Raw genomic sequence first — 27760 nt, 5'->3', positions numbered from 1 at the left:
GGGATGATCCTGCCACCAACTTCCATTTTAGATTGAGACAAACCAATTCCTGCTGAAGGAAAGGGCATACAGAAGGGTACATTCAGCCTGGCTTTCACTTCCACACGAATGGGAAAAGTCAATGAGACTCATATGTTCTCCAGTTGTTTTCCTACGCCCATCTTAAACATCTTTATCGCTGGACCCTCCATCCTGACCTGACCTGTCAGTTCTCATCGCCCCCTAACCACAGCGCGGTAGTTGGGGGGGAGGGGTTGGGGGAGGGGTGAAGAATGTTCGGTATGCGCGGGCGAGAATAAAACTGAGCGAGCGGGGAACCTGGCACGTTTTTTAAAGCTACGAACTTGCCTGTTACCGGAAAATGTCATTATTACGAATGTCCAACGATGTGCTGGTGCTCCCTTCAATTATGAAAAGCACAGAATGTTCCTATTTGATTTAGTTTGCGGTATTATCTCACACGGCTTTCAACGTGTCCTCCGTTTGTAGAGTAAATGGTTTCGTCTGTAGTAGGTGGGACTCTAGAGCGGTCAGCAGGACGTCATAGATCAATGAACCGAACGAATTTCAGGGTTGGACACACGGCGGGGATTACAGTAAACTCTACCCAAATGTACAGATGTGACAACGAGTCAAGGATATCGAAAAGGTTTTTTACGTACACCGGATATTTATTCTGAAACTGTCAATATGCGGATTTTTTCTAAACCAGCTTTTGGATTTTATTAAACAACCCCGAATGTAGCTTTATCAGATTGCGAAACAGTTTCAATCAGTAGTATACAACAAGAATATTCAGGATGATTTTTGCTAATACTGCCAACCCATTGAAGACCGCTTATCGCAAGCAGGTAGGCCAAAAAGCTGTGTGCGCATAGCACTATCCGGTGCCTTTTCCAAGGAGACAAGACAGACATTCACTATAACGACAACAAAAAACATTCAGCCATGAACTGAATATACATGTATCTATACTGAATATAGCTATGAACCGTGCTTTTGTGACCGTTATGGTTTTTTCCTACCAATTTAAGGTGACAGATGTGGGAATTATGCACCTATTCAGCGACGGGAGGGAGAGGGGTGTAGGAAAACGAGGGGGGTAGGAGGGTGAGAGGAGGACACTAGAGGGAGAGGGAGAAATGGTCCATTTGGGACAAGTGTACAGTTTGTTTTGTTGATCATTAAAGGATAACATCCAGCACGTATTACTCCCTTACGACCACGGATACATTTCTATCTTCGTGTGAGCTATAAACCTTTAATGGGACTTCCGGACACGATTACAATTCATTCGCTTAACCAGTTACTGTAATTTGATGTAGAACGGACAGCACAATATCCTGCTTTTAAACAGGACATTATCCTGCTTTTAAACAGGACATTGGCTTCAGGTTTCTTCTTCTTGCCACATCACCTGAGTGCACAGTCTACGCTCGTGTATCTGCCAATGCGTTTCAGTGTTCTGGACTGAACACGCATGCAAGCATTCATGCATCCTTAATGATGCCTTCTCGGGTGTTAATATTAATGCAGGTGCTTTTTTCCTGCGTGTCCTGTCAGGTTTGTATGTGTTAACAAGGAGGGGGCTGTTGTGTGTTCTGTGGACAGTCTCCTGGCCCTCATGGGTGATCTCACCTGATCCTGGAGTCGGTGGTTCAGTGACTTAGTAAGCGGAAAGATGAAACCATGCAGCTGGTCTGGTAAAAGGCCTTGTGTAATGAGTAACCCTATCATAAGGCTCTGCTTAGCTTCGGTAGAGGCGGTGGTTCATCTGAGGTTCATTTGTGGTGTTAGTTGGTTCAGATCAAGTGTCTTAGATGTGTCCACATGTATACATGGAGTTCCAACCGTGTCGTTCACAGTGGATTACACAGTTTTCTGTCTAGTTGTCGTCAGTTACTCTTACTAATTGTGTGGTTGTATCAGAGGTTGGTAAGAACTCAAGTGTAGTCAACTTCTCATCTCCCCTGACCAAACGTTAAAACGGTTTCTCTTTGCTCGAGCTCGGTATGTGTTTGGTTTCTCCTCTGGTAGTTTCGTTCTTTCCTACCCTGGGACACACTCCCTTTGTGCTGGAGAACAGCCGCCAGCCAATCACAGATGACATATGACCGCAGCCTTGACGCGGGCCCAGCAGGCTACTTGGGCAGGAGTTATTTTCATGAATGAGTAAGAGGAAGGAAATGTTTTGTAGAGGAGGAACTGGGTTTGGCAGAGATAGTTGAGCATGTGGCTGTTGGTTCCTTGTGTGACACGGCTGTGGTGGCTGTGGTGTTTGGGAGACACAGCACAGAAGCACTCTCGTCCTTGTGTTTTGGGGACATCAGGTGTTGGGTGCGAGTGATCCGTGCTGTCCCAGTGCTCCCCCCAGTTGACTAGGGAGTCAGGTGGCTGAGCGGTGAGGGAATCGGGCTAGTAATCCGAAGGTTGCCAGTTCGATTCCCGGTCATGCCAACTGATGTTGTGTCCTCGGGCAAGGCACTTCACCCTACTTGCCTCGGGGGAATGTCCCTTTACTTACTGTAAGTCACTCTGGATAAGAGCGTCTGCTAAATGACTAAATGTAAATGTAAGTTGAGAGGCTCATTCCTGTCTTAAATTGTTGAGATCAAGAGTGTTGTCTAGCTGTCCTTTCTAAAATGTTATTTATAATTTTCTTTGTTTATATTGATGTGTTTCTTTATTTGCCACTATGTATTTAGAACGCCTCGACAATGAAGAGCTCACTGTTGATGAAAGGCATCATTATGATTTTGATTATTATCAAGAATAATAACCCAAAACCTTTTAGGACCATGAAAATACTCTTGATATTGTTCAGGATGGTTGTTAACAAAACTGTCAGCGTGGGTTGAAGTGTGTGGGTCTGTGTATGTGAGTGTGGGTTGAGCTGACCTACATTAGTTTGTGGGTGTGAGATGACATTATTTGTGAATTATTTGTGTGTGTGCACAGTCCTACCCCATGGCCCCAGGAAGCCCCAGTACAGTGAGCAGCAGTAACAGCAGCACCACCGGCTGGGATCAGCTCAGCAAGACCAACCTCTACATCCGTGGTCTGCCCCCTGCCACCACTGACCTGGACCTGGTCAAGCTCTGCCAGCAGTGAGTACACACACACACACAACCATATATACACACACACACACACAACCATATATACACACACACAACCATATATACACACACACAACCATATATACACAGACCACCAAGGCACCCCCTACACACACAGAAACACATACATGCAAGCACACACCTAGGCATCAGACACACACAGAAACACACGTAGACACACACATGCAAGCACACACACAGAAACGTACGCACAGAACAAAAACACAGTCTAGGGAGCAAAGAACTTACTGTGCTTTTTATACAAATACCATGATGATGTGTCAGCAGCTGAGATCAGAACCCTGCAGCATTTACACTGTTATGAGACAGCTATCAAATGTTATCTGTCTCTCCCATAACCCTCTCTGGTTCAGCGGTTGCCATGTTTAGGTGGTTATCCCCCTTCATGTGGCCCTTCTGGATTACTAGCATATGGAGGGAGGCATTCAACCATGTTACCAGCGGCAACAGCAGCTGTTTTTGTTTTGCTCGTGTTTTGTTCCCAGTGGTGCTCAGTAGAAAGCAGAAATGAAAGACTCTTTCTTTTGCAATACGGCTCAAATGGAGATAGCATGATGCATGTCCTAAAAATATCCCTTCTGCTAAATGTGCTGGACAGGAGCTAGCTTCTGCTGTTTAGTGGACAGTTTGGGTTTGGACTAAGTTTAAAGTAGCGTAGAAATGATGCACTAATAATGATGATAATAGTAATGTATTCATCCAGCAGTCGCTTTTTTAAATTCAAAGAAACGTACGAAGAGATATTGTTCGATGAGCCTGCAACCTCTGGATCTGCAGTCAGAGTTCCCCATCCCCCTCCGTACAGTAACACACAGAGGGATAGCATGCTAGCTATCTGTTGCTAGGTATATTGTTTTGGTACCAGTCTCTGTGTCTCCTGGGCCCTGGGCTGGCTGGTGTGCAGCTGTACTGCAGAGGCCAAGACTAGTGGACGAGGTGCACTAAAGACAAAGGCTCATTTCAAACACCATGAAACTGAACAAGGAACACAGGTTGTAACTTTTCCGTTGTCGTTTTTGTATTCACAGATACGGGAAGATCGTGTCCGCTAAGGCAATCCTCGATAAGACAACAAATAAATGTAAAGGTCAGTGTGTTTGTACCTGGATTGGGTGTCAGGAACATGCTGAGTGGCAGGAAAGAGTTCTAAAGGTAATGTAATGCGATGGTGTGCTGAAGCCTGTTCTGCTGAATGGCAGGTTACGGGTTTGTAGACTTCGAAAGCCCGGCGGCCGCCCTGAAAGCAGTTCATGCCCTGAAAACCAGCGGGATACAAGCCCAGATGGCTAAGGTGAGGAATTAGTTCTAGCCTGCCTGCCTGCCTGTCTGTTTATCTGTCTGTCTGCCTGCCTGCCTGCCTGCCTGCCTGCCTGCCTGCCTGCCTGCCTGTCTGTTTGTCTGTCTGCCTGTCTGTCTGTCTGTCTGCCTGCCTGCCTGTCTAACCATCTGTGTCTCATCCACGTCTATCTGTGTCTGTCTTGTGCACGTGTGTGTCTGGTCAGCATCTGTCTCTGAGTGTGTCTGTGTTAGCTGGCGACATGCGTGACAGCATGGTGGTCACATGACCCTGGATGCCTATCTGCTCTGCTCGTGACCTCATGTTTGCTGCCGAAACTAAATGTCCTCCCTCACTGCCAGATCACCAGCCCGCCACACGGCCGGCGCCTCTCTTTCTCTCACCCGTCTCCCAAAATCTCACCCACCAAAGCTGCATTTCATAGCTTACCACTCAGTATTAGCTGTTAGCATTCATGCTAATTAAGCTAAGCAGTTAAACACTGCTGTGATTATATAACCTAGCCACACCCAGTTAGCATTCTGTATGCTAACCTTTCACAGTTTGACTAGAGGTCGTATGGCTAAGTTGTTTCGCTCGATTCCTTAATCAAAGCGAAGGGTTGGCTATTCTGCTCCGACCAGATGACATATGGAGAGTTCTCCTTGGTGAAAAGTGGAATTTCTCCCAGTCAGCGCATTTCCCCTGGTCCCTGCCTCTCTCTTCCTGTGTTTAAATGCAGAGCAGGGAGTTCATTGATAAAGGGCTAGCCTTCCCCCAGAGGGACCTAGCATGCCATGTCTGTCTCCTGTGTTTCTGCAGAGGCTAGCAGAACACAGGCCGCGTACAGCTGCAGCTCTGCAGCTCCGTATGCCTCCAGGCTGGCTGGGCTGGGAAAACTCAGAACAATCCGATGGGAAGTCAGTAGGTGTGAGTTACTCAGGGAGAAACTGTAGTGGATTGGAGGGTGAGGCGTCCTACCGGCCACTCTGGAAACACGACACAGCCAGCTCCTGGAGAGCCTTAGCCAGAGCAGGCCTGCCCCACTGTCAGGGGCTGAACGAAGCTGTGATGCTATGATGTGTTTTTCTGTCAGTGTGATTGTCTGTGTCTGTATGTGAGTGTGTGTGTTTGTCTGTGTCTGAATGTGAGTGTGTGTGTGTGTGTGGTGTGATTGTCTGTGTCTGTATGTGAGTGTGTGTGTGTGTGTGAGCATGTGTTTGTGTGTGTGTGTATATGTGAACCTGCTCTCTCTACCCCTAGCAACAGGAGCAGGACCTCACCAACCTGTACATCTCCAACCTGCCTGTGTGTGTGGATGAGGCCGAGCTGGAGTCCCTGCTGCGTCCTCTGGGCCAGGTGGTCTCCACACGCGTCCTCAGGGACTTCAGCGGGTCCAGCCGAGGGGTGGGCTTTGCCAGGTGAGCCAGCGCTCCCGAGAGCCACGCTAAGCTAGGATAGGTCACGTTTTTTGAGAAGAAACTTTGGGCGCATTTTCTGACATGAACTTCCTGATATTGGTCCATAAATCTAGAGGTTTGACAGGGAAATCAAATAAATCCGATATCTGCGTCTCAGGACAGTGATGAATACGAGCAGTCGTTGCGTTTTGGCTGAATGCAATGATTGGACTGGCTACTTACCTGTCGTTCCACTGGCAGTGGGACAGCGATCACAGGGCGATCTGTCTTTCCTGTGTGAACTAAGTTTCCTTGGTCTCTCTCCCAGGATGGAATCCACTGACAAGTGTAACGCAGTGATTTCTCACTTCAACGGGAAGTTCATCAAGACTGCTCCAGGAACTTTGGGTAAATATCTAGACACATGTTGGTTAATATCTAGACATACATGTTGGTTAATATCTAGACACATGTTGGTTAATATCTAGACACATGTTGGTTAATATCTAGACACATGTTGGTTAATATCTAGACACATGTTGGTTAATATCTAGACATACATGTTGGTTAATATCTAGACATACATGTTGGTTAATATCTAGACACATGTTGGTTAATATCTAGACACATGTTGGTTAATATCTAGACATACATGTTGGTTAATATCTAGACACATGTTGGTTAATATCTAGACATACATGTTGGTTAATATCTAGACACATGTTGGTAAATATCTAGACACATGTTGGTTAATATCTAGACATACATGTTGGTTAATATCTAGACACATGTGGGTTAATATCTAGACATACATGTTGGTTAATATCTAGACACATGTTGGTTAATATCTAGACACATGTTGGTTAATATCTAGACATACATGTTGGTTAATATCTAGACATACATGTTGGTTAATATCTAGACACATGTTGGTTAATATCTAGACACATGTTGGTTAATATCTAGACACATGTTGGTTAATATCTAGACATACATGTTGGTTAATATCTAGACACATGTTGGTTAATATCTAGACACATGTTGGTTAATATCTAGACACATGTTGGTTAATATCTAGACATACATGTTGGTTAATATCTAGACACATGTTGGTTAATATCTAGACATACATGTTGGTTAATATCTAGACACATGTTGGTTAATATCTAGACATACATGTTGGTTAATATCTAGACACATGTTGGTTAATATCTAGACACATGTTGGTTAATATCTAGACATACATGTTGGTTAATATCTAGACATACATGTTGGTTAATATCTAGACACATGTTGGTTAATATCTAGACACATGTTGGTTAATATCTAGACACATGTTGGTAAATATCTAGACACATGTTGGTTAATATCTAGACATACATGTTGGTTAATATCTAGACATACATGTTGGTTAATATCTAGACATACATGTTGGTTAATATCTAGACACATGTTGGTTAATATCTAGACATACATGTTGGTTAATATCTAGACACATGTTGGTTAATATCTAGACATACATGTTGGTTAATATCTAGACACATGTTGGTTAATATCTAGACATACATGTTGGTTAATATCTAGACACATGTTGGTTAATATCTAGACATACATGTTGGTTAATATCTAGACACATGTTGGTTAATATCTAGACATACATGTTGGTTAATATCTAGACACATGTTGGTTATTTAATTTTTATGAATGATTGTTGTTATGACCATAATGATAATCATCATAATAAAAATATGATGATGATGAGGGTGATGATGATGGTGATAGTAATGGTGGAGGTGATCGTGAGGGATGGTGCTGATGATGAGGGTGATAATGAAGATTGTGAGGATGATGATGGTGATAGTAATGGTGGTGGTGATGATGATGAGGGTGATGATGGTGCTGATGATAATTTAGATTGTGAGGATGATGATGGTGGTGATAGTAGTGGTGGTGGTGATGATGATGAGGGTGATGAAGATTGTGAGGATGAGGGTGATGATGATGGTGTCCCTCCACAGCTCCCTCTGAGCCTCTGCTGGTGAAGTTTGCAGACGGTCAGAGGAAGAGGAGTAGCCACAGCCCCTTCATCCCCAGCGGGCGCACCTGGACCAGGGAGGGCGACCTGCGGCTGGTGAGAAGCCTTGACTACTGTTACCACGTCAACCGCTACAAGTGTAGATCCTTGACTACTGTTACCACGTCACATTTCAACCGCTACAAGTGTAGATCCTTGAATGAGAAAAAAGCTCAGTGGTAGTGCTTTAGACTGTAAAGGCTGCAGGTTCGAACACACCCCCTTTACGTTGCTTTGAATAAAAACATCTGCTAAATCAACACATAATTATTCTGATGGTTTGCGGTGTTGAGGTATCCTAACGTGACAGTAATGGTAGATGCCTTATTGTCTGTATACAATACAACAACATTTAGTTTGGCAACTCTCAAACAGCAACAAGAGCATTAAAACATACAACCTCTGAAATGAATTTGAATTAAGAAGATAAAAGGAATAATGTATTATAAGTGAGTGTGTGCTCAGAGCTGGGTGCTGGTGGTGAACGTGGTTGTGTGTTGTGTGTCTCCTTCAGGGTGGGGTGACTCTCACCTACGACCCTTCAGCCGCCATGCAGAACGGGTGAGTTCCAGGGCTGGGGGGGAGGAAGGGGTCTCAAGATCTAATCGTAATGGGAAAATTGCTACCTACCCCAATCTAGGATTACGGTCATCTTTTTTTATTTGCGGATACAGCGAATTTTTCAAATTTGAACCTGTCAAAATTGTTGTGATTCGAATACTTTTCAACTGTATTCAGAAGTGCTTGGATGTGTCTACCAGAGCAGATGTTTTGATATCTGGATGAATTCCTTCACCCAGGTTTTATCCGTCCCCCTACGCCCTGACAAATAGGATGATCGCCCAGACCACCATGTCTCCTTACATGTCTCCAGTCTCCTCCTATCAGGTACCGTGGTTTTCTGCTGCTTCCAGAACCTTCCGTGACCACATGGAACCAGACTCAGTGTTCTGTTAATGTGCTTAGCTGAGCAGACAGTGTACATCTGTCACAGGGTTTAACTGTTGTTACCTCCCTTTGTCCCACCTCTCCCTCCTTCTCCTCTGCCCCTCCCCTTTTATTCGCCAACCTTTTTTTCCCCCTGTAATCACCCCCCTCCTTCCTCCACCATCTTCCCCCCTTTCCCACCCTCTCTCTCTCTCTCTCTCGTTCTCTCTCTCTCTCCTTGGTATATCAGGTCCAGAATCATTCTTGGATGCAGCACCAGCCTTATATAATGCAGCACCCGGTAAGAGAATCGTCTTTTCCCACTCGTGTCATCACTGTATTTGGTGAGAAGGGCAAATGTCCGGCAGTCAACACAGCGGCCGGTAAAAAAACACAGCATGTTACTTTAATCAGGTCTTGGCTTCTGACTTGGCTGTACAACCCTAAACCAATGTGGGAAGAAAGAAGCTAGCGGAGTTCAGTTCCAGGAATCACGTTTTCCACAGGGTGAAAATTGATCTGATGTTTATTTAGGGATGGAAAAAACCACAAATGGTTTAGTCTGAGATCTCTTTCCTATTGTTTCTTTTTGTGGTGGTGCTGTTGTGGAAGAACAAAACAAGGAGATTCTCCCCTTCTCCTCTCCCCTCCTCTTCTCCTCCCCTTTTCTCCTCCTCCCCTCCCCCCTCCTCCTCTCTCCTATTAGCTGTGAACAATGTGAGTTGAATTTCACCTGAGTCAGTAGCTTGTCGTTCAGCAGAGTCTCCTGGTCTGTCTGGCCTTCAGCTCCCAGCAGCCAACAGGAAATGCCAGCAGCAGACGTGGTCTCATGACTGAGGCCACTAGCATCTCCTGCTAACAGATGGTTTGCAGTAGAACAAGTGTCTATGTTGTATCCACAGAACCCCCTCCCTCCCTCTTTTCTTCATACTTGGAAATGGTACATTCCCTCAAGGGCTTTTGCTTTATAGGGAAAACCTCCTATTAAGCTTGGCTTGTGTGAGCGAGGGACAAAAAAAATGGTTAAACAAATTTAAAACCAACCACACCCCACTTTGCATTTCTCTTTGCAAATCTTCATGAATATGCTGAGCTTTAAATCCACCGTTGAGTCTGACCCAGAAAATCGGCCATCATTAAAAGAACATTTGTGAAGGCGTCTAGCATGAGCTTTTTGCCTGCTTGACTCTAAAATAACTTCCTCTCTCTCCTTCCTTCTATACTTCTCACTCCCTTTCTTTCTTTCTCTCTCTCCTTCCCTCTCTTTCCTTCAATTTCTCTCCCTCCCTCTTCCTTTCTCTGTTCCTTTATGTCTCTCTCTTTCCCTCCCTATCGTTCTCTTTCTCTCTCAGACAGCTGTGATGTCTCCCTCTGTTGACCACTCCATGACCATGCAGCCGGCAGCCATGATGACTCAGCAGATGGGTCATCTCTCATTGGGTGGCAGCGGGGCGGTGAGGAGCATTCTGGGAAATACATGTGCTCTATATATAAATCAAATGAGATCATATTCTTGAGAAAGAATTTCTCAAGAATATGAGAGATTAAGGGATCGTACTTGAAAACAGGAGGTCGGCAGACCTATATACCTATACCTTATGAACGATTACAATATTCTGACGATAGGCCTTGAATAAACGAACGTCTGATTCTCTCTTTGCTTCAGTACATTTCTGCCAACGCTGCTGTTCATGGTGGCTATGTCCCGCATTACCAACACATACAGACAACCGTAAGGAAACACCTCTCTTTCCATAAGACACTGTCTGTCATGGCCCGTGGTGGTGGTAACTAACATTCAACTGTTCCCTCCCCAGGACAACGCATCACAACAGCAAGTGGACTCATCCAATAACTCCTCTCCCTACAGCCAACAAAGCAAGTAAAAGTAAGGTACAAGTTCAGTTCCGTTTGAATGAATCAGCATTCAACATCCAGTAGGGTGAAGTCGACTCAATCACTCAAACGATTAATGGAAAAAAAAAATTAAAGGCAGGGTAGGTATGTTTTGTGAAATTATCAATTTTGGCTTGAGTTCAGAGGAATTCAAACCAAAATATCCCACCCCCTCCCTTCAAAGCCACTCCTCCAAAACACATGAACGCCTGACGGGAGGTAGACAGACAAGTAGCCTGTCCAATCATTGCATTCGGTCCGAATGCCGTCCAATCATTAGTGCCGGTCTGACATTAAAGATTGGTCGTGTTTATCACATTCCTGTGACGCCCACAGATATCGAATTGATTTCACTTTACTGTCAAGCTTTTAGATGTATCGGTTGCTATTGTTGTGTCCAAAACAAGATGTGTCGTTTATTTAAGCAAATATGACAAAAAGTGCTTCACAGCAACATTACCTACCCTACCTGTTATTGAGGGCTTTGACCCAGTGGCAACATTGCTGTAACCAGTGCTGATGACCGTGATGATGGTTGTAGCATGGTCGTGCGTGTGGTGTTAATCTTGTTGGTGTGTTGACCGTGGCAGATGACCTTGGTGCAGTGCTGAAGGTTGTACGACCATGAACGGTTTCAGACTCCTCTGATTGGACCAGACCCAGGAAGTCTTCGGACAGCTTCAACCAAACATCTGTGCGTGCTGGAATTATGTAGAACGTCTAGGAAGGAGACTGACAAATGTGTAAATGGACAAAAAAAAAAAAAAAACGGTTATTATTCCCATTAAAAAAAAGAGACAGGAATATTATTTTTTATTTTGATAACAAAAAACAAAAAAAAACTGTTTATTTTCTACCTGGGATTCTCAAGTGGATGTGGTACACCCACTGTGTGATGTGATGTTCTAAATGCATGAACCTGATTCTTTTCTCTCCAAGGCTTCAGTGATTTTATAGGTAGTTTATTAGTGAGATATATGAAACATTTTGCTTGCAAAGAGTGTTTATTAGGTGAGGTGTTACTGGTTTCAATATGGTCTTTCAGGTGTCCTTTGAAGTAGGCCTGTAGGCTTTAGTGAAAATCAAACGTAGGAGGATAAATATGTGATAAATGCTGACATTTTTCCAAATGGATGATAGGTTGGAAAATGTGCCTTCTTTTGTGTCACATTAACCATTCAGAAACTCACTCACAAAGTAGGCCTACCTAGGGTTGGAATATTTGTATTAGTCCAAATTAATTTACTTTTTTTTTGGCACGATCAAGGATGTAGGCGCAACCCAGTCTGTTCTACACTAACAAACACGGCCACAAGACAATTTGATATCCAAACACATCCATACATGCAAACTTGAAATGAATGAGATTAGCTACATCGTGGCAATATCTTTTATCTTTTTTTATATATCTTTTTGAGAGGTAATGTTAACTAAAAGCTTTAGTCACACATGAAATTATAATTCGTTACAAAAAAATATATTAATACTGAGTCTTTCAAAAGACGTTTGCTCTGGCGGTCAGTTTGGCCGAATATCTACCTCAGTTTGATCTCGGCTGGAAGGCCAGGGTTCGCAGGACTAGCCCGCCTTGACTGAGCGGAATGGGAGCAGAGCTCAGGAGCTGGCCAATTAAGATACATCTTTTCTGACTTCAATTTCTTCCTTTGTCCTTTTTAAAACACAGCGCTTCACCTTCTCGTTCTATTCACCGTTTTTAGTATCTTTATTTTTTTACAAGGGGAGTGTAAAATTGTTTTCTGGTGAGTTAAAAAGCAAACTGATTCCAGCAGTAGTTGCCGAGTCACGTGCAATAAATGAGGAATGCTAACGGCATAACGACAGGATTTAAGCGGGATACAAACCATTTTATTCGCTTTTTATTGGTATACCATTGCTTGGAACCCAACAATGGAAGTTTGGATTGCTTTCACTGCGTTAATGCGGTTGATAAGCTAGCTAGCAATGTCTGAACCAAGTGCCATTCTGTGTTAGATGCTGGTAGTAAGGATGACAACGCAAAAAGCTTTTTCTCTTTCGATAGGCTGGGTGAAAAAAGAAAACAATTAAATAAACTACGGAAATAGAAACCTAGAAAATCAAGAGTCGTTTTTCTATTGTGTGTTTTGTATGTCAGGAACATTTGCTGGTGATATAACCAGTTAAAAAAAAAAACTTAGTATTTTTGTTTCTCTCTGTAACGATTTGTTACAATCATTGTTTTCCATGTCACTCAGAACTACCAGTCTTCTTGTGATTTCCTTCATTAAAGCCTCAAAATAAAAGTTTTCCATTACAACAATTTTTTTTTGTATGATTTGATTGGTGTGCTGCTTACATTACAACAGCAGAGGGGGCTCTGTAGTTACTGTGAAGTGACGACGACGTTCAAACACATTGCGTTCGACCTCATATTGCTAAAACATTTACTACGATCCACGTTCCAGGTCAGCAGCTCGGTCCAGAACGAGTGATTTGGGGATTTTTAATCCCTTTACCGCAAATGTAACCAGCATTATTTTTGGACACTTTTTTTCACCGGGGGATCACGTAGTAATATATCCTTTGAAGTGTCAGTCTTAATGGATAGTCCTTCTAAGCCGGTAGCTTAGTGCGGCTGACGCGAGAGACTCTGAGGCACCATCTCCAACCGGTATCACGGATCAAAAAGATCCGGGGTGCAAATTTACCCCCCACTACCCTACACTCCACCCCCGGCAGACAGTAATGCCAGTCAAACAACCATAGATATCAACTTCTTTAAACATGAAGAGCAATGATGCCCCCCCCCCCCCCTCCCCCCCCCCCCTTCTCTCTCTTTCGCTCTCTAATTCTCCACAGCTGAAGAGACACATGGTATTATTCCCCGTAGCGGGGTCAAGGTCAATTTGGGGGTGTAGATGTGGAGAAGGGTTAACTTTGGAACTAAGTGTAATAGCCTCGTCTTCTGCTGTGGTATTCTGTAATAAAAAATAATATAAATATTCAATTGTCATTTGTCATGTAGACTCACCTGCCATCATTGTATTGGAAAGAATCTGTGTGTTTCTGTACATTGGCCATTGGTCTCTTTTCTCTCACACACACACACACTCTCTCTCACACACACACACACTCAAAGTCTTATACACGTGAATGCAAACAAATACTCACACATTCCAGTCATACCGCTATTGGGAAGGCAGGCAGAGTAATAATGTCCCTTCTTTCTTCAACTAACTCCTCTCCTCTGGAGACAATTAACTCACCATGCTTGAGTAAACACACACACACACAGTCAGCAGAAACAACCTGCACATCCATACACTTCCCCAGTCACACACACACACACACACACACTGAAACGCCTGTGAGGCCAAGCAGGAGCAGAGTGCCACTGCAGCACATTGGGCCTGTCAGCCCAGGTCTCTGGCCGTCTCTTTCTAATGAAGGCGGCTGTTATTTAGCCCAGCAGTTGTTACCGTCATTCATCTGCCCCACTGCCTCCCTGCCCCCTACACACACACACACACACACAGAGACAAGCTTATACATGTCACACACACACAGACAAGCTTAAACGTGTCACACACACACAGCAGCCAGTGGGCATGGGCAGTAGAGGCCGGTGTCATGCCTCATAAAGAGTTCCGTCTCTGCAGGGTGACAGTTCCTCTGGCCTGGACGCCTCTGTTTGTTCACACGGGTTTGCCCGTTCGTTTTCTACCCGGCGACAAGGAATCTCGTCTCCACGGGGACAGCATGGTAGCAGAGGAAACCCCCTACAGGTGAGTCCTCTTCCTACACCCCCCCCCCCCCCCCCCCCCCAGCCCACCTTGCAACCGTCACCCAGTGAGGAGAACACACTGGGAAACTGAATCTGGAGATTGAGAATCTGGGATTGAACTGTTGTTTAGGTGACTGATTCCATGCCTGGTCGTGTCCAGTTTCATTGTATTTTGGGGATATTTTCTTTCCTTCTCTCATGTGACCCTGAGGCTCTGTCAGGGAGGATCTGTCTCACCTGAGCTTCCTGGCGTATGTGGAGACATGACCTGACACACGTAGGAAAGGACTGGTGGGAAAGGAAAGGAGTATCTCTGGCTCAGAGGTGACGGGTCCAGGAACAACTGACGAGAGAGAGGGGAGGAGATGGGAAAGGAGAGGAGGAGATGGGAGATAAGATAACAGGTCTAAATGATAAGGGAGGAGTGAGAAAGAGAAATATATTGGGGAGAAAATCCTAGTAAAGAAGGCAATAGAAGAGACCACCGCAGTAAGTATGTATGGAATAAAAGGCAGGGGGGGTGGGAGGAGAGGGGGATACGAGAGGGGTGCAGGGTAACAGATGGGGCTTACTGAGATAGAGGGTGTGGTGTTGCATTAGACACCGCTAGCGCTGGACAAGAGGAGAAATCTGTATTGCAGCTGTCAGTGGTTCACCACCTACGCATGCCTTCCACACACACTCCCCTACACACACACACACACACACACCCCACAATGATTCCACACGAACTCCACAATGATTCACAGATAATATGCATAGATGAACACATACACACTTGCAGAGAAACGCACACCCTTTGCAACACAACCTGTTCAAAGTGTATTTCCCATCCACGTGTTAATCATCACACTGAAATAATCCCTTTAGTATGACAATGGCCTTTTCTTTTGTGCAAATGTAAAATATTAACAGCTCTTTAGTTGGCATGTCTGGGTCCTGTAGTCATATTGACTCATGGTGTGGTCTGCCTGAGCAGCAGAATATCACGCGCAACAGAACTGGTTACATCGCTTTGATCCGCATCAAAATACTTATGCAAAGCTACTTTACTCGACTAGAACAACAGATAATCAAATTTGTAAAGTAAATATCCAGTTTACTGCCACTTAATATGGCACGTATTTTGTCCACTGATGATAACATATCTTATTTACTAATGGCAGTGATCTGTAGGATAATAGAGCGGATACTGCCACGTGCCTACTGCAAAATTATTATTTTTAAATCACACAATAGAATGCGATACTTTCTTGCCATCCGTTACAACATTCTTTATCGAGAACAGTGTGAACATGTTCTGATTTATAGTCCAAGGGCAAAGCAAAATAAAAGTTTCACGCCACAGTAGAAGAAGAATATAGCCTAGTTTTGGAGTAGGCTACATGAACCACAATCTGAAGTTTAACATTAACCCGGGATTATAATTCTAAATGACTGATGATTTTTCATACATCCGGTTGTTCAAAGTCTCAAACTACCTTATCTGGCCTAGGCCTTCAGTAAGTATCAGTAGGCTACGTGGAAAAATAGTTTATAAAGCTTTTTTAAATGTTATTTTAATCCGACTACTATAGTAGCAACGTCAGGGGTTAATGTACTAAATAGTTTCCAAATCTATAGCATACTTTTCAGCATCAAATATACAAGTATACAATTCATATTATCCGATGAATAAATGCGGTTCACTTTACTCGTTGTTCCTCTCCTCCCGCCTTTGCGATTTGCTCGTGTATTCCCTCTCCGTCTAAATTCTCACCTGTACGGAAGTGAACATAAAAGGTTGGGCAGGTAAGAATGCCTGAGCAAAGAAGACAACGTTCTGAACAACGTTTACCTACAGGTGGTTACTGTCGCCGGTGCGCCCGAAAATGCTGCTTGAAACTTTACTCTGTTAAATATTAATTAAGGATTTTCAATGTAAACAATTGTTTTGATCTCTCACATTGCAGCAGTAACCGCGAGGACTAATGGGGCTTGTACTACTCAGTCTAATTCTTCAGTATTGGATCAACAACGTGGAGGGTGAGTCAATAATGGATCGTGCCCTACATACTTTCTCTCCAATAAGATACTTATCTGTTGAAGGTCACAGTTAATCACTTATTCTGCATTAGCCTTTCAGTTTTCCCCTTTAATGATAAAATGTATTTCATAGTGCATAACATCTATTACATCTAAAACTTACTAAGAAGCAGTAGTAAATCATTACTGTAAATAGCCTACTTACCAAAATCCCGCACAGAATATGATTTACAGTTCTCTGGTAACACAAACAAGTCAAATATTATCCGGGTGTGGATTCTCTCTCGCCACATCACAGAGATGATCAGTGATAGTCAGTCCTTTCCTGACTCAGCGAGCGCCGGCTTGTTAAGTGCAGCCGTGGGAGAGCCCAGCGCAGTCAGACTAGCTAACCACGCTGTGACCACTTCCATGTTGCTCCCTGCAGGAGCATGTTCCCCGGGCAGCGCGGCGTCCTGTGACGCCTGCCTCCAGCTGGGGCCCCTCTGTGCTTGGTGCTCCCAGGAGGTAAGCCACCCTGGCAGGGCAGCAAGCAGCTGTACGGGGGGTATAGCTCAGCTCAGGGGTGGGTGTATCCCGGGGGTGAGTGTAGCTAAGGGATGGGTGGAACTCACTAGGGAAAGGTATAGCTCAGTATAGGGATGGGTATAGCTCAGTGGTAGAACATGGGGATGGGTATAGCTCAGTGGTAGAACATGGGGATGGGTATAGCTCAGTGGTAGAACATGGGGATGGGTATAGCTCAGTGGTAGAACATGGGGATGGGTATAGCTCAGTGGTAGAACATGGGGATGGGTATAGCTCAGTGGTAGAACATGGGGATGGGTATAGCTCAGTGGTAGAGCATGGGGATGGGTATAGCTCAGTGGTAGAACATGGGGATGGGTACAGCTCAGTGGTAGAACATGGGGATGGGTATAGCTCAGTGGTTGAGCATTTGACTGCTCAGCGCAGGTTCAAATCCCCCTGTGTACCTTGCTTCAATGTAAACATCTGCTAAGTGACTACTTTACCAACACTGAACCTTCAGCCATGTTGATCCCATCAGCGCTGCGTCAGGGTGCGGTCAAGAGGTTAAAGATTGTTGTTGTGTCGTCTTTTGAAACCTCTCAGAATTTCACGGACTTGTACCTGGTCAGCGAGCGCTGTGACACGCCGGACGTTCTGCTCCAGAGGGGGTGCACGCCGGAACGGCTCGAGTTTCCGGTCACCAGTGTCGAGGTTCTTCAAGAGATCCCACTGGGGAGATCTGGAGAGAACCGCAACCACACCCACATCTCCCCTCAGAAGATGGCCCTCAAACTCAGACCTGGTACTCCTTATCATGATCATTTTGGGCCTTTTTTAAAGCTGTGTTTTCTGTGAGGTGGCAGAGAGACAGAAAGGAATGCAGGGAGAAAGCGAGGGGGAAGATATGCAGGGAATGGCCCAAGCCAGATTTGAACCGGGGTACCTGCGTAAAGGCCTTGTAAAGTTGATTTGAACTTTTTGATAGCGAAATGGAAGTTTGTCAAGGAGTAAGATTGTAGTGTCCATATCACCATTCTTAAAAATTACAACAGCCATAAGCTTATGTGTTTTCCTGCGTTTTTAGTCAGGCGTTAACTTGGATCATTTTGGACAGGCAGTGAGCTGACCTTCCAGGTGCGAGTGCGTCAGACAGAGGACTACCCTGTGGACATCTACTACCTGATGGATCTCTCCGCCTCCATGATTGACGACCTGGAGACTATCAAGGACCTGGGCTCCTCGCTGTCCCGAGAGATGGCCAAGCTCACCAGCAAGTTCCGCCTGGGCTTCGGCTCCTTTGTGGAGAAACCGGTCCTGCCGTTCATCAAGATAACCCCAGAGGAGCTAGCCAACCCGTGCTGGTAGCAGGAATAATAACAATGATATTAGTAATAACCTTTGTTGACATAGCGCCTCCCTCCCTCCCTCTCCCTCCCTCCCTCCCTCCCTCCCTCCCTCCCTCCCTCCCTCCCTCCCTCCCTCCCTCCCTCCCTCCCTCCCTCCCTCCCTCCCTCCCTCCCTCCTGGGGAGGATATGTTCAGAGGTAGATGAGGGAACTGGAGCGCTCCTTCACACCACATCCTCCTGGTGGAAGTCCCCACTTCCTGGGAGAGCACTTTACATAAAGAGGCAAACACTACACGAACCGGTTACTGATAACAGAAACAACAGCAGTGTTCTCATCTAGCAGATGACATACGATTTGATCATGAAAAGGGACTGAGGGAGGGGATTTGAACCTGCAATTTCTTGATTTGTTATAAAATGCTGAGCTATATCTGCCCCAAGTAGACCTGCGGGTCCTGTTCTCAGTCAATTATATCGTGGAAATGTGTTATTTTGCAGCGTTATAAAGTGATACACATGCATAAAAACGTGTGTTGAAGAGTGTGGCATATAGTGAAGTGATAACCAGCATATACACCAACATAATTAACCACCATATGGTGACAACCCACTTGTTTGACATCGCTTTGGATGAAACCATCTGCTAAATGAACACATGATCATTATTTTGACATGATACTGAATGCTTCTCTCCGGTGTTTCCCAGGGGCGTGGATAATAGCTGCTTGCCAACGTTTGGCTACAAGCACGTGTTGCCTCTGACCAGCAGCACAGAGAAGTTCAACCAGATCATCACCAAGCAGCGCGTGTCCGCCAACATCGATGTGCCCGAGTGTGGCTTCGACGCCATCATGCAGGCGGCAGTGTGTGGGGTGAGCTGTCGTTTCCACCGCTCTCATCTACACAACATTACACTTCTATTCATTCGGCAAAACACTTTTATTCATTCAGCAAAACGCTTTTATCCAAAGCGATAGTGTTCAAAGTAGGCCTATGGAAGGTACAGCAGAAGATCAAGGATCAGAAGTGTTTCAGTTCTAACAATGTTTCATTTACATTTACATTTAGTCATTTAGCAGACGCTCTTATCCAGAGCGACTTACAGTAAGTACAGGGACATTCCCCCCGAGGCAAGTAGGGTGAAGTGCCTTGCCCAAGGACACAACGTCAGTTGGCATGACTGGGAATCGAACTGGCAACCTTCGGATTACTAGCCCGATTCCCTCACCGCTCAGCCACCTGACTCCCCATGTTTCAGTGGTCAGGGTCCAGGTGAGTGAGCCAATGTCAGCCAGCTGTCTGCAGACCCCACAGCTGCGGTGTGTTTGTCTGGGCAGGAGAAGATTGGCTGGAGGAACAACTCCATGCGTTTGTTGGTGTTTGCCAGCGACGCAGACTCTCACATTGGCATGGACAGCAGGATGGCGGGCATCGTGATACCCAACGACGGGGCATGCCACCTGGACAGCAACAACGAGTATTCCATGTCCCACTCTCTGGTGAGGAGGCTCACGGAGTCACAGCGTTTGTCTGTTTGTTTTTTAAGCGTTGGAGAGATGGCTCGAGGATTTGAGTTGGTTTAGGTGCAGGACGTATGTGAAGCTCTCTGTGTGATGCTTGTAAAACAAGGCTGTACATATTCGATTGTTAGCATCTCTGCAGTATGTGTTACTGTTGTCTTGTTTGTTCCAGGAATACCCAACCCTCGGTCAGCTGATTGACAAGCTGGTGGAGAACAACATCCTCCTCATCTTTGCCGTGACGGAGAAGCAGAAACACAACTACGAGGTGAGCTCAGTTCCTTCATCTGTCAGGTGACATTCACGCAGAGCACACCAAACCCCCGTGTGGGTGAAAGATAGAGAAGTGACTGTGGGGAACTCTATCTCTGTGTATCAGTGAGGTTAGCATATTTGATTCAGTAAGCACTCCCGTGTGACGAGTCAGAACAGGTTCTCGGTCTTCCTGTTTGTTCCTCTGTTCCTCCTGGGGGGGGGGGTTGTGACAGATACGCTGGCCTAAGCGTTCCTCCTCTGATCCTAGGTTGTTCTCTACCCCCACAGAACTATGCAGACCTCATACCTGGCGCCACTGTCGGAATACTGGAATCTGATTCTGGGAACATTCTGGAACTTATTGTGACAGCATATAAAGTAAGGGTAATGCCCACGTCGGAGGCAGCACTTCTCTTGTGTGTGTGTGTGTGTTTGTGTGTGTTTTATAGTGAGATAGATTCTGTCCGTCGGTGTATCTGATAACATGTTTTTTGCTCCATTTTGCTTTACATCTTGCTTGCTTTCACTCAGTCTCTCTCCCCAGCCTATTCCCCTCTCTCTCTCCTGCACTTGCTCTCCCTTTCTTTCTCCCTCTCTCTTTCCCCCTCGCTCCCTCTCTCTCTCTCTCTCTCTCTCTCTCTCTCTTTCTCTGTGTCTCTCTCTCTCTGTGTCTCTCTCTCTCTTTCTCTCTTTGTCCAGAGCGTCAGTATGTTGTCAGCAGGCCTGTACATGCCCTTGCTGATTGAACCCCCTCTAGCTTTTTCTTGTTTGCTTCAGCCTTCCTCCCTCTCTCCCTCCCTCCCTCCCTCCCCTTCTCTCCTCCATCCTAACCCCCTCCTCTCCTCCATCCTAACCCCCTCCTCTCCTCCCTCCCTCCCTCCCCCTCCTCTCCTCCATCCTAACCCCCTCCTCTCCTCCCTCCCTCCCTCCCCCTCCTCTCCTCCATCCTAACCCCCTCCTCTCCTCCATCCTAACCCTCTCCTCCCTCCCCCTCCTCTCCTCCCTCCACCTCCTCTCCTCCATCCTAACCCCCTCCTCTCCTCCATCCTAACCCTCTCCTCCCTCCCCCTCCTCTCCTCCCTCCACCTCCTCTCCTCCATCCTAACCCCCTCCTCTCCTCCCTCCCTCCCTCCACCTCCTCTCCTCCCTCCACCTCCTCTCCTCCATCCTAACCCCCTCCTCTCCTCCCTCCCCCTCCTCTCCTCCCTCCCCCTCCTCTCCTCCATCCTAACCCCCTCCTCTCCTCCATCCTAACCCCCTCCTCTCCTCCCTCCCCCTCCATCCTAACCCCCTCCTCTCCTCCATCCTAACCCCCTCCTCTCCTCCCTCCCCCTCCTCTCCTCCATCCTAACCCCCTCCTCTCCTCCCTCCCCCTCCTCTCCTCCCTCCCTCCCTCCCCCCCCTCTCCTCCCTCCCTCCCTCCCCCTCCTCTCCTCCATCCTAACCCCCTCCTGGCTGAGGGGCCGGGCTGCCCCTAAATCCCTTCATCAGATGCCTCCTCTGCAACCCTAACAGCCACGTCTGAGCCAGCCAGGGTTAGAGGCAGCCAGGATTAGAGGCAGCCAGGGTTAGAGTCACACAAGGTCAGAGACAGACAATCGTCATATTTCTACAGTGTGTTGAGGTTTGAGGATGATATCTTGAGCTTTCTGGTGAGCTGCAGCGTACCGTGGCACCACTAAACCTCCCATGACCTCAGACCACACCAGCCTCGGGGTGAGTTGTGCAGGAAGCCTCCGTCAGCTCCCTGTCCCAGCTTGGAGCTCAGGTGTGTCCTCAGGCCCTGCGCTCCTCACCTGGAGAAGCCTTGATCCTGACTCACACAGACAGCTGCAGGCCCATGTGTGGACCTGACTGGCTGGGGGAAGTCCACCAGCTTCTCACTGGGTCTGACTGAGGCCTTTGTTATGTTTAGCTGACGTCTGATCTGTCCTGGGATCAAATACACAGTCCAGAAATCCTACAAACTGATAAGATTCATCAAACTATGAATTCATACGAACTGATGAAGTTTATAAAATGCTTCTAAACTACTACTGCTACTAAACCGCTCTGAAGACCGTTCTGGGCATCTGAAGAGAGATTCCGGAGAGCTTTCCCTTGACATATCCTCGTCCTCAGACGTGTTGATCTGTGTGGTTCATGTCCTCGTCCTCAGACGTGTTCATCTTGTGGTTCTTCTCCACATCCTCCAGGAGCTTCGCTCTGAGATCGAGCTGGAGCTGCTGGGCGACACGGAGGATCTTCAGATCAGCTTCTCCTCCTCCTGCCCCGACGGACAGGCCCAGCCCGGCCTCAAACGCTGCTCCAACGTCAAGGCCGGGGCCACGGTCAGTTACGGTTTGAACTTGTGCCACACAACGCCACCACCACCTTTACAAACACTGCTTTAACCGACTATGCCACCCAAAAGCTATCTCTTCGAAGGCGCAGCTGGGCTGTATTCACACGAGGAGTGAGTTTAACCAGTTCGACTCTGTTCCCCTCTGAAGGTGTCCTTCAACGTGACCGTGGAGCTGCCGTCCTGCCTGTCCGGGCCGCGACGCTTCTCCCTGAAGCCTGTGGGCGTGCAGGACTCCCTGGAGGTCACCCTGGAGGCCCTGTGCTCCTGCCCCTGCCAGGACGCCTCGGCCCCCAACAGCAGCCTCTGCTCCGAGGGCCAGGGGGCACTGGAGTGCGGGGTGTGTGTTTGTCGTCCGGGCTATGTGGGCTCCAGGTGTGAGTGCGAGGAGAAGGGCGCCCACAGCAGTGACTGCCGGGCGGAGGGGCAGGCGGAGGCGTGCGGAGGACAGGGGGAGTGCTCCTGCGGGAGGTGTGTGTGCGAGCCGTCCAGCTTCGGGCATGTGTACGGGCCGTACTGCCAGTGTGACGACTTCTCCTGCCTGCGCTTCCGGGGGGAGCTCTGTGGAGGTGGGTCGCTCAGACTGCTGACGGAGATGTTAGCCCTGTTTCCTCCAGGCCTTTCTGTATTAAATGTTTTTATTGATCATTCAAGTTAACATAAACATGTCGACAGACATTGGGCATCACAGTCTTTATGGATTAACAATACAGTCACCCCAATCAATGCAGATCTAGCAACTTTTCTGATCTTCCTCCAGGCCTTTCTAACTCTGGGTGTCAGGTGGCTGAGCGGTTAGGGAATCGGGCTAGTAATCTGAAGGTTGCCAGTTCGATTCCCGGCCGTGCAAAATGACGTTGTGTCCTTGGGCAAGGCACGTCACCCTACTTGCCTCGGGGGGAATGTCCCTGTACTTACTGTAAGTCGCTCTGGATAAGAGCCTCTGCTAAATGACTAAATGTAAATGTGTCTGTGTGTGTGTGTGTGTGTGTAGGCCATGGGGCCTGTGACTGTGGAGAGTGTGTGTGTCAGAGCGGATGGACAGGGGAGTACTGTAACTGCAGCACCAGTACGGAGAGGTGTGTGTCGGAGGACGGAGCACTGTGCAGTGGCAGGGGGAAGTGTGTGTGCGGCAGGTGTGTGTGTGCCATACCTGGAGCCTCCGGGGACACCTGTGAGAAGTGCCCCACCTGCGGAGACAGCTGTAGCTCAGCCAGGTAAGGCCACACCCGCACCAGGTCCAGTCAGGACACTCAGGAGGAGGTGAACTAGATTCTTATGCTATTTGTTTTTGCCGATTTTTAAGTAAAGTGTGACGAGAGAGAGAGAGAGAGAGAGAGAGAGAGAGAGAGAGAGAGAGAGAGAGGGGGGATCCCTCACTCTTCCCATGGTCTCTTCCAATTTCTTCCTTAGTGAGTTTTCCTGGGAGTGCTTCCTCGAGGGTTGAGGTTGGTTAGGGTGCAGTTCTGTGGGCATATGTGAAGTCCTCGGTGACACTGCTTGTAAAAAGGGCTCTACAAACACATTTGATTTCTGGGGTCACCAGGTCATCTTGCCGATGGAAGAGGTAGTTCCTCCTCTCCGACCGCATGTTTGTCGCTTGTTTCGGAGCACAAGGATATTAGTTTCTGCCTCTCTTATTCCCACTTCCCTACTCTATCCAGGAGGCATCAAAAGACTGCTAATTCCCCCAACACTGAACTAAAGAATCTCCATTGTAAAAGACCTGTCAGACATAGTCTATTTGACACCAATGTTTTGTGGCAGACTGGATGGAGACTGGAGGGAGAGAAAGAGAGAGAGAAAGAGAGAGAGAGAAAAAGACAGAACAGCCTTTGGGAACTCTGGGAAACAGCCCAGGCTCTTACTCTCCTCCTCCTCTACTCTCCACATGTGAATAGAAATTCCTGGACCCTAGGGACAAGCTCTCAGACGTGTGTGTGTGTGTCCTCAGGGCCTGTGTGGAGTGCCACATCCAGTCAGAGAAACACCCTGCGGATTGTCTTCACAAGTGCAGTGTGTCTAACATCTCTGTCAACGAGACCACAGGTACATACCGTCTCTCCTCCAACTCTGTGGGGACACCTGGACTGAACAATGGGGACTGGGACAAACACACAACTTATAGAACAGCAACAGCAGGAGACACATGACTACTTACTTTTCCGCAACTAATGCCCTAACCTGGAGTTTGTTTCCACATCATGGGCACCCACATCCTTTAGTAGGGGGCTATCAGAGTAGCATGCTAAGTTCCCTTATGGGTCAGAACACTGGGAGGAGGCTAAACAGACTAGCATGCTAAGTTCCCCCATGGGTCAGAACACTGGAAGGAGGCTAAACAGACTAGCATGCTAAGTTCCCCCATGGGTCAGAACACTGGAAGGAGGCTAAACAGACTAGCACGCTAAGTTCCCCCATGGGTCAGGGAGCCAGAGGTATGCCAACATGCTTCGACTCAAGTGTCCCTCCTTGCCCTTCTCCCTCCCCCACAGAACACTATCTGGGTCTAGGTTCCTGACACCGGACAATAGAAAACATATTATTTACCTTGTCGGACAGACAACCCTTTTGTGGTAGCAGTGAATAGAGAAGGACCTGGGGGTTTTCTTGAAGGCAGGGTTAGTTTGAACCTGGTTCCTCTTAGTGTAAGCAGAGAGGCATATCTGATCATCGTCACGACTCTGATAAGAAGGTATAACAATGGTGTGGAGCCCACATGGACACACACACATGTACGCATACACACACACTTATACATACATACACTTTTACACACACATAGATATACAGACACACACACTATCCTTTACACACATATAGATACGCGCACACACCAAAATATTTTTACCTTTGATATGGAAATTACACTGGCAGCCGAAAAACAACAAGCATATCCTCTTACAAGCTCCTACAATACACAGAGGAAAGCTGATATATGGCTGATTCATCTCCACATCTCTGTTCCAGGGTACGATGGGAGTCAGGCCATGCTGTGTACCCTGCAGAGTGACAACGAGTGTCTGATCTCCTTCAGTGTGGAGGTCGGAGACTCTGGTACAACAGTGTCCAACCTGCTGCTTCACGGTACGGACTTCTCTGCTACACTAAGACTCTCACCTCAAGCTCTCACGCTTCCAGAGGAACAGCCCATGGATCTGTGTGGTGTCCTCCTACACACACAATAATCATATAGATATATACACATACACACACTGTATATACGCATATACAGCAAATACTGTGTATGGTGTTCTGTGTATTTATTTTGAATTCGATTTTTGTGCAACTTGCTTTTAGCCAAGGAAATGTTTTGCAAATCTATCTGTCCCTCCCCCACTCCCCACCTCCCTCCCCCCAGACTGCCCACAGCCCCCCAACATAGCCATGATAGTGCTGGGGGTGTCTCTCTCCATCCTCACCATCGGCCTGATCCTTCTGGGTGTGTGGAAGATTCTGGTCTCTGTCCACGACCGGAAGGAGGTCGCCAAGTTTGAGGCAGAGAGGGCCAAGGCTAAATGGCAGTCAGTAGGTGTTCACTTTCTCCTTTGATCTGTGTTGTTTATATCTGTGTAATTAAGGTGGCGCTCTAAAAGGAGTATGTCCAGGAGGTGAATGTATCGCTTTTGTTGATGCTGTGTATGTGCAGAAATAGTTGCCATCCAGAGCCACTAGATAACAGGGTCGAACTTCTACTCCCTGTTTGTCTTCCTCCTCCCAGCAGTCAAGGGCACAAGACAGTGTTTCATTCTCTGCTTCTTCAAAATAGCATATCTCCCCAAGCTGAGGTGAGATGACAGCTTGTTCTGAAGGAGAGAGAGACACACATGTGACCTTGACAGTTGGGAGCAGGAAGAGAAAAAGGGAGTTCCAGCTAGACCTGTTATTAAATAAACCCAGAATCAAAGCTGGTTAAAGATGGCTTCTCGTCAGTTTCTATGGAAAGTGCTCAGGCTTGTTGAAGGTTAATGATGGTTTTGAGTGTTGCTGAGGTGAAAATACGAATCATTGCTTTTATTATTTTAGGTAATTTGAAAAAATGTTTTGAAAAAAATATTTGGAACCTTTGAAAAAATATTTTGGAAAAAAGTTCTAAAACTTAACGTTTTGAAAAGTCCCCCCCCCCCCCCAAAAAAAAAAAGTTTCGAAAAAAATGTTGCATAATTGATAAGTACTTGATGAGGACTCTACTGTACTCTACTGTATTCTGATCTGTTTTACCCTACTCTGTAATCCTCTCAGAGTAAGTGTAGTCAGTACTTCAACTTTTACCAGAGTATTTTTAAACGTGAATATCCGTACTTTTAATTGAGTGAGGGATGTGTGTACTTTTGCCATCTCTGTACATGTATAAGGAATGTCTGCAAGGGACACGAAGCGAACGGGGACCCTCTAAGCTTCCTTTTGTTTTGAACACTGCCCCCTGTTGGTCGTGTTAGCATTATCTCTTGTACTAGACTTCAGGTGGCAAAGTGTACAATAGCTTGGCACTCAATCATAACAGTCTACAGTTGTATTTACAGTTTGCCAGGCCATATTTCAGATTCACCTTTCTTTTCATCTCGCAGGGAACGAACCCTCTGTTTCGAAGCTCCACGTCAACGTTTAAAAACGTCACCTATAAGAACAATGGAAGAGAAAAATGCATTTCAATGGATCGCTACTGATGAATTCAGAGCGGAGAGGGTGACCTGCAAAGTGCACTGGTGTCTGTGCCAAGCAAGACAGTCGACAGCCTACAATTATTTTTTACGTAAGGTGTGTGTGTGTGTGTGTGTTTGTGTGTGCTTGAAAGAGAGAGAGAGAGAGAGAAAGAGAGAGAGTGAGTAAGAGTAAATTCATGGTAATGTATACAGTAACCAAAATATCTTAATAATTTTTGGAGATACTAAATGTCTACAGTAGCATTTAGCATCCATCTTGATGACTTTGCTGCTTAACGGGGTTTCTCTGAATGATAGTCTAACACTGGATTTATTTCTTTTCTCGTTTAGAATACTGTTGGGATTTGGGCATAGATAGGCTAGGCGCAGCAAGCAGGGGAAACCACTGCAATAATATGTATTTTTTGTGTCATGTTTTGTCTAGGATTTAAATCGAGGCTGTGCCTTGAGTGACGATGTAGTATTTTGTTTGGGGGAAATGAAGTGAACGTGTTTTTTCATGTTGTGTGACGCAATAATAAAGTTGAACTTTTTGAGTAAAACATTTTGTTTTACTAGACTGTTAAGTCCATAACAGTGGGGCTAAAACTTGTTTAACAGTATCCAAACGACGAACAAACAT

At 46.4% G+C, this 27760-nt stretch overlaps 2 protein-coding genes across 6 annotated transcripts; both read left to right on the top strand.

Moving 5' to 3' along the window:
- Positions 1-544: 544 nt before the first annotated feature.
- Positions 545-13012, top strand: rbms1a (RNA binding motif, single stranded interacting protein 1a). Of its 4 annotated transcripts, none has more exons than XM_067259946.1 (14): positions 545-851; positions 2959-3107; positions 4169-4221; positions 4340-4431; positions 5680-5837; positions 6145-6224; positions 7835-7947; positions 8405-8451; positions 8691-8778; positions 9068-9118; positions 10170-10271; positions 10484-10549; positions 10635-10705; positions 11304-13012. In XM_067259946.1, exons 1-13 carry the CDS (start codon positions 801-803, stop codon positions 10701-10703), a joined length of 1119 nt encoding a protein of 372 aa, XP_067116047.1. In that variant the 5' UTR covers positions 545-800; the 3' UTR covers positions 10704-10705; positions 11304-13012. The 4 variants fall into 4 exon arrangements, with proteins under 4 accessions (XP_067116047.1, XP_067116048.1, XP_067116045.1 ...); XM_067259947.1 differs by having other exon boundaries at positions 4169-4227; positions 5686-5837; XM_067259944.1 differs by having other exon boundaries at positions 546-851; positions 4169-4227.
- Positions 13013-16257: 3245 nt separating this feature from the next.
- itgb6 (integrin, beta 6) lies at positions 16258-27686 on the top strand. Of its 2 annotated transcripts, XM_067259935.1 has the most exons (15): positions 16429-16501; positions 16929-17008; positions 17615-17813; positions 18126-18372; positions 19065-19230; positions 19696-19857; positions 20051-20146; positions 20422-20511; positions 22329-22463; positions 22626-23043; positions 23469-23691; positions 24429-24523; positions 25445-25561; positions 25836-26002; positions 27043-27686. In XM_067259935.1, the coding sequence occupies exons 1-15, from the start codon at positions 16447-16449 to the stop codon at positions 27139-27141; spliced, it is 2349 nt and encodes a 782-aa protein (XP_067116036.1). In that variant the 5' UTR covers positions 16429-16446; the 3' UTR covers positions 27142-27686. The 2 variants fall into 2 exon arrangements, with proteins under 2 accessions (XP_067116037.1, XP_067116036.1); XM_067259936.1 differs by lacking the exons at positions 25445-25561; positions 25836-26002; positions 27043-27686 and adding an exon at positions 16258-16319 and having other exon boundaries at positions 23469-23737.
- Positions 27687-27760: the final 74 nt, after the last annotated feature.

The sequence above is a fragment of the Osmerus mordax genome, chromosome 22 (genome assembly GCF_038355195.1).
Source record: "Osmerus mordax isolate fOsmMor3 chromosome 22, fOsmMor3.pri, whole genome shotgun sequence".
Lineage (NCBI taxonomy): Eukaryota > Metazoa > Chordata > Actinopteri > Osmeriformes > Osmeridae > Osmerus > Osmerus mordax.
This window is presented reverse-complemented; position numbering and strand designations above follow the sequence as displayed.

What these genes read in the sequence shown, in the direction of transcription:
- rbms1a (XM_067259944.1), top strand. Translation starts at nt 801, where the DNA reads ATGATTTTTGCTAATACTGCCAACCCATTGAAGACCGCTTATCGCAAG. An exon ending in TACAAGCCCAGATGGCTAAG is followed by an intron (nt 4,432 to 5,679) that starts GTGAGGAATTAG and finishes CTCTACCCCTAG; the next exon opens with CAACAGGAGCAGGACCTCAC. An exon ending in GGGAGGGCGACCTGCGGCTG is followed by an intron (nt 7,948 to 8,404) that starts GTGAGAAGCCTT and finishes TGTCTCCTTCAG; the next exon opens with GGTGGGGTGACTCTCACCTA.
- itgb6 (XM_067259935.1), top strand. Translation starts at nt 16,447, where the DNA reads ATGGGGCTTGTACTACTCAGTCTAATTCTTCAGTATTGGATCAACAAC. An exon ending in TTGGATCAACAACGTGGAGG is followed by an intron (nt 16,502 to 16,928) that starts GTGAGTCAATAA and finishes TGCTCCCTGCAG; the next exon opens with GAGCATGTTCCCCGGGCAGC. An exon ending in CCAAGGCTAAATGGCAGTCA is followed by an intron (nt 26,003 to 27,042) that starts GTAGGTGTTCAC and finishes TTCATCTCGCAG; the next exon opens with GGAACGAACCCTCTGTTTCG.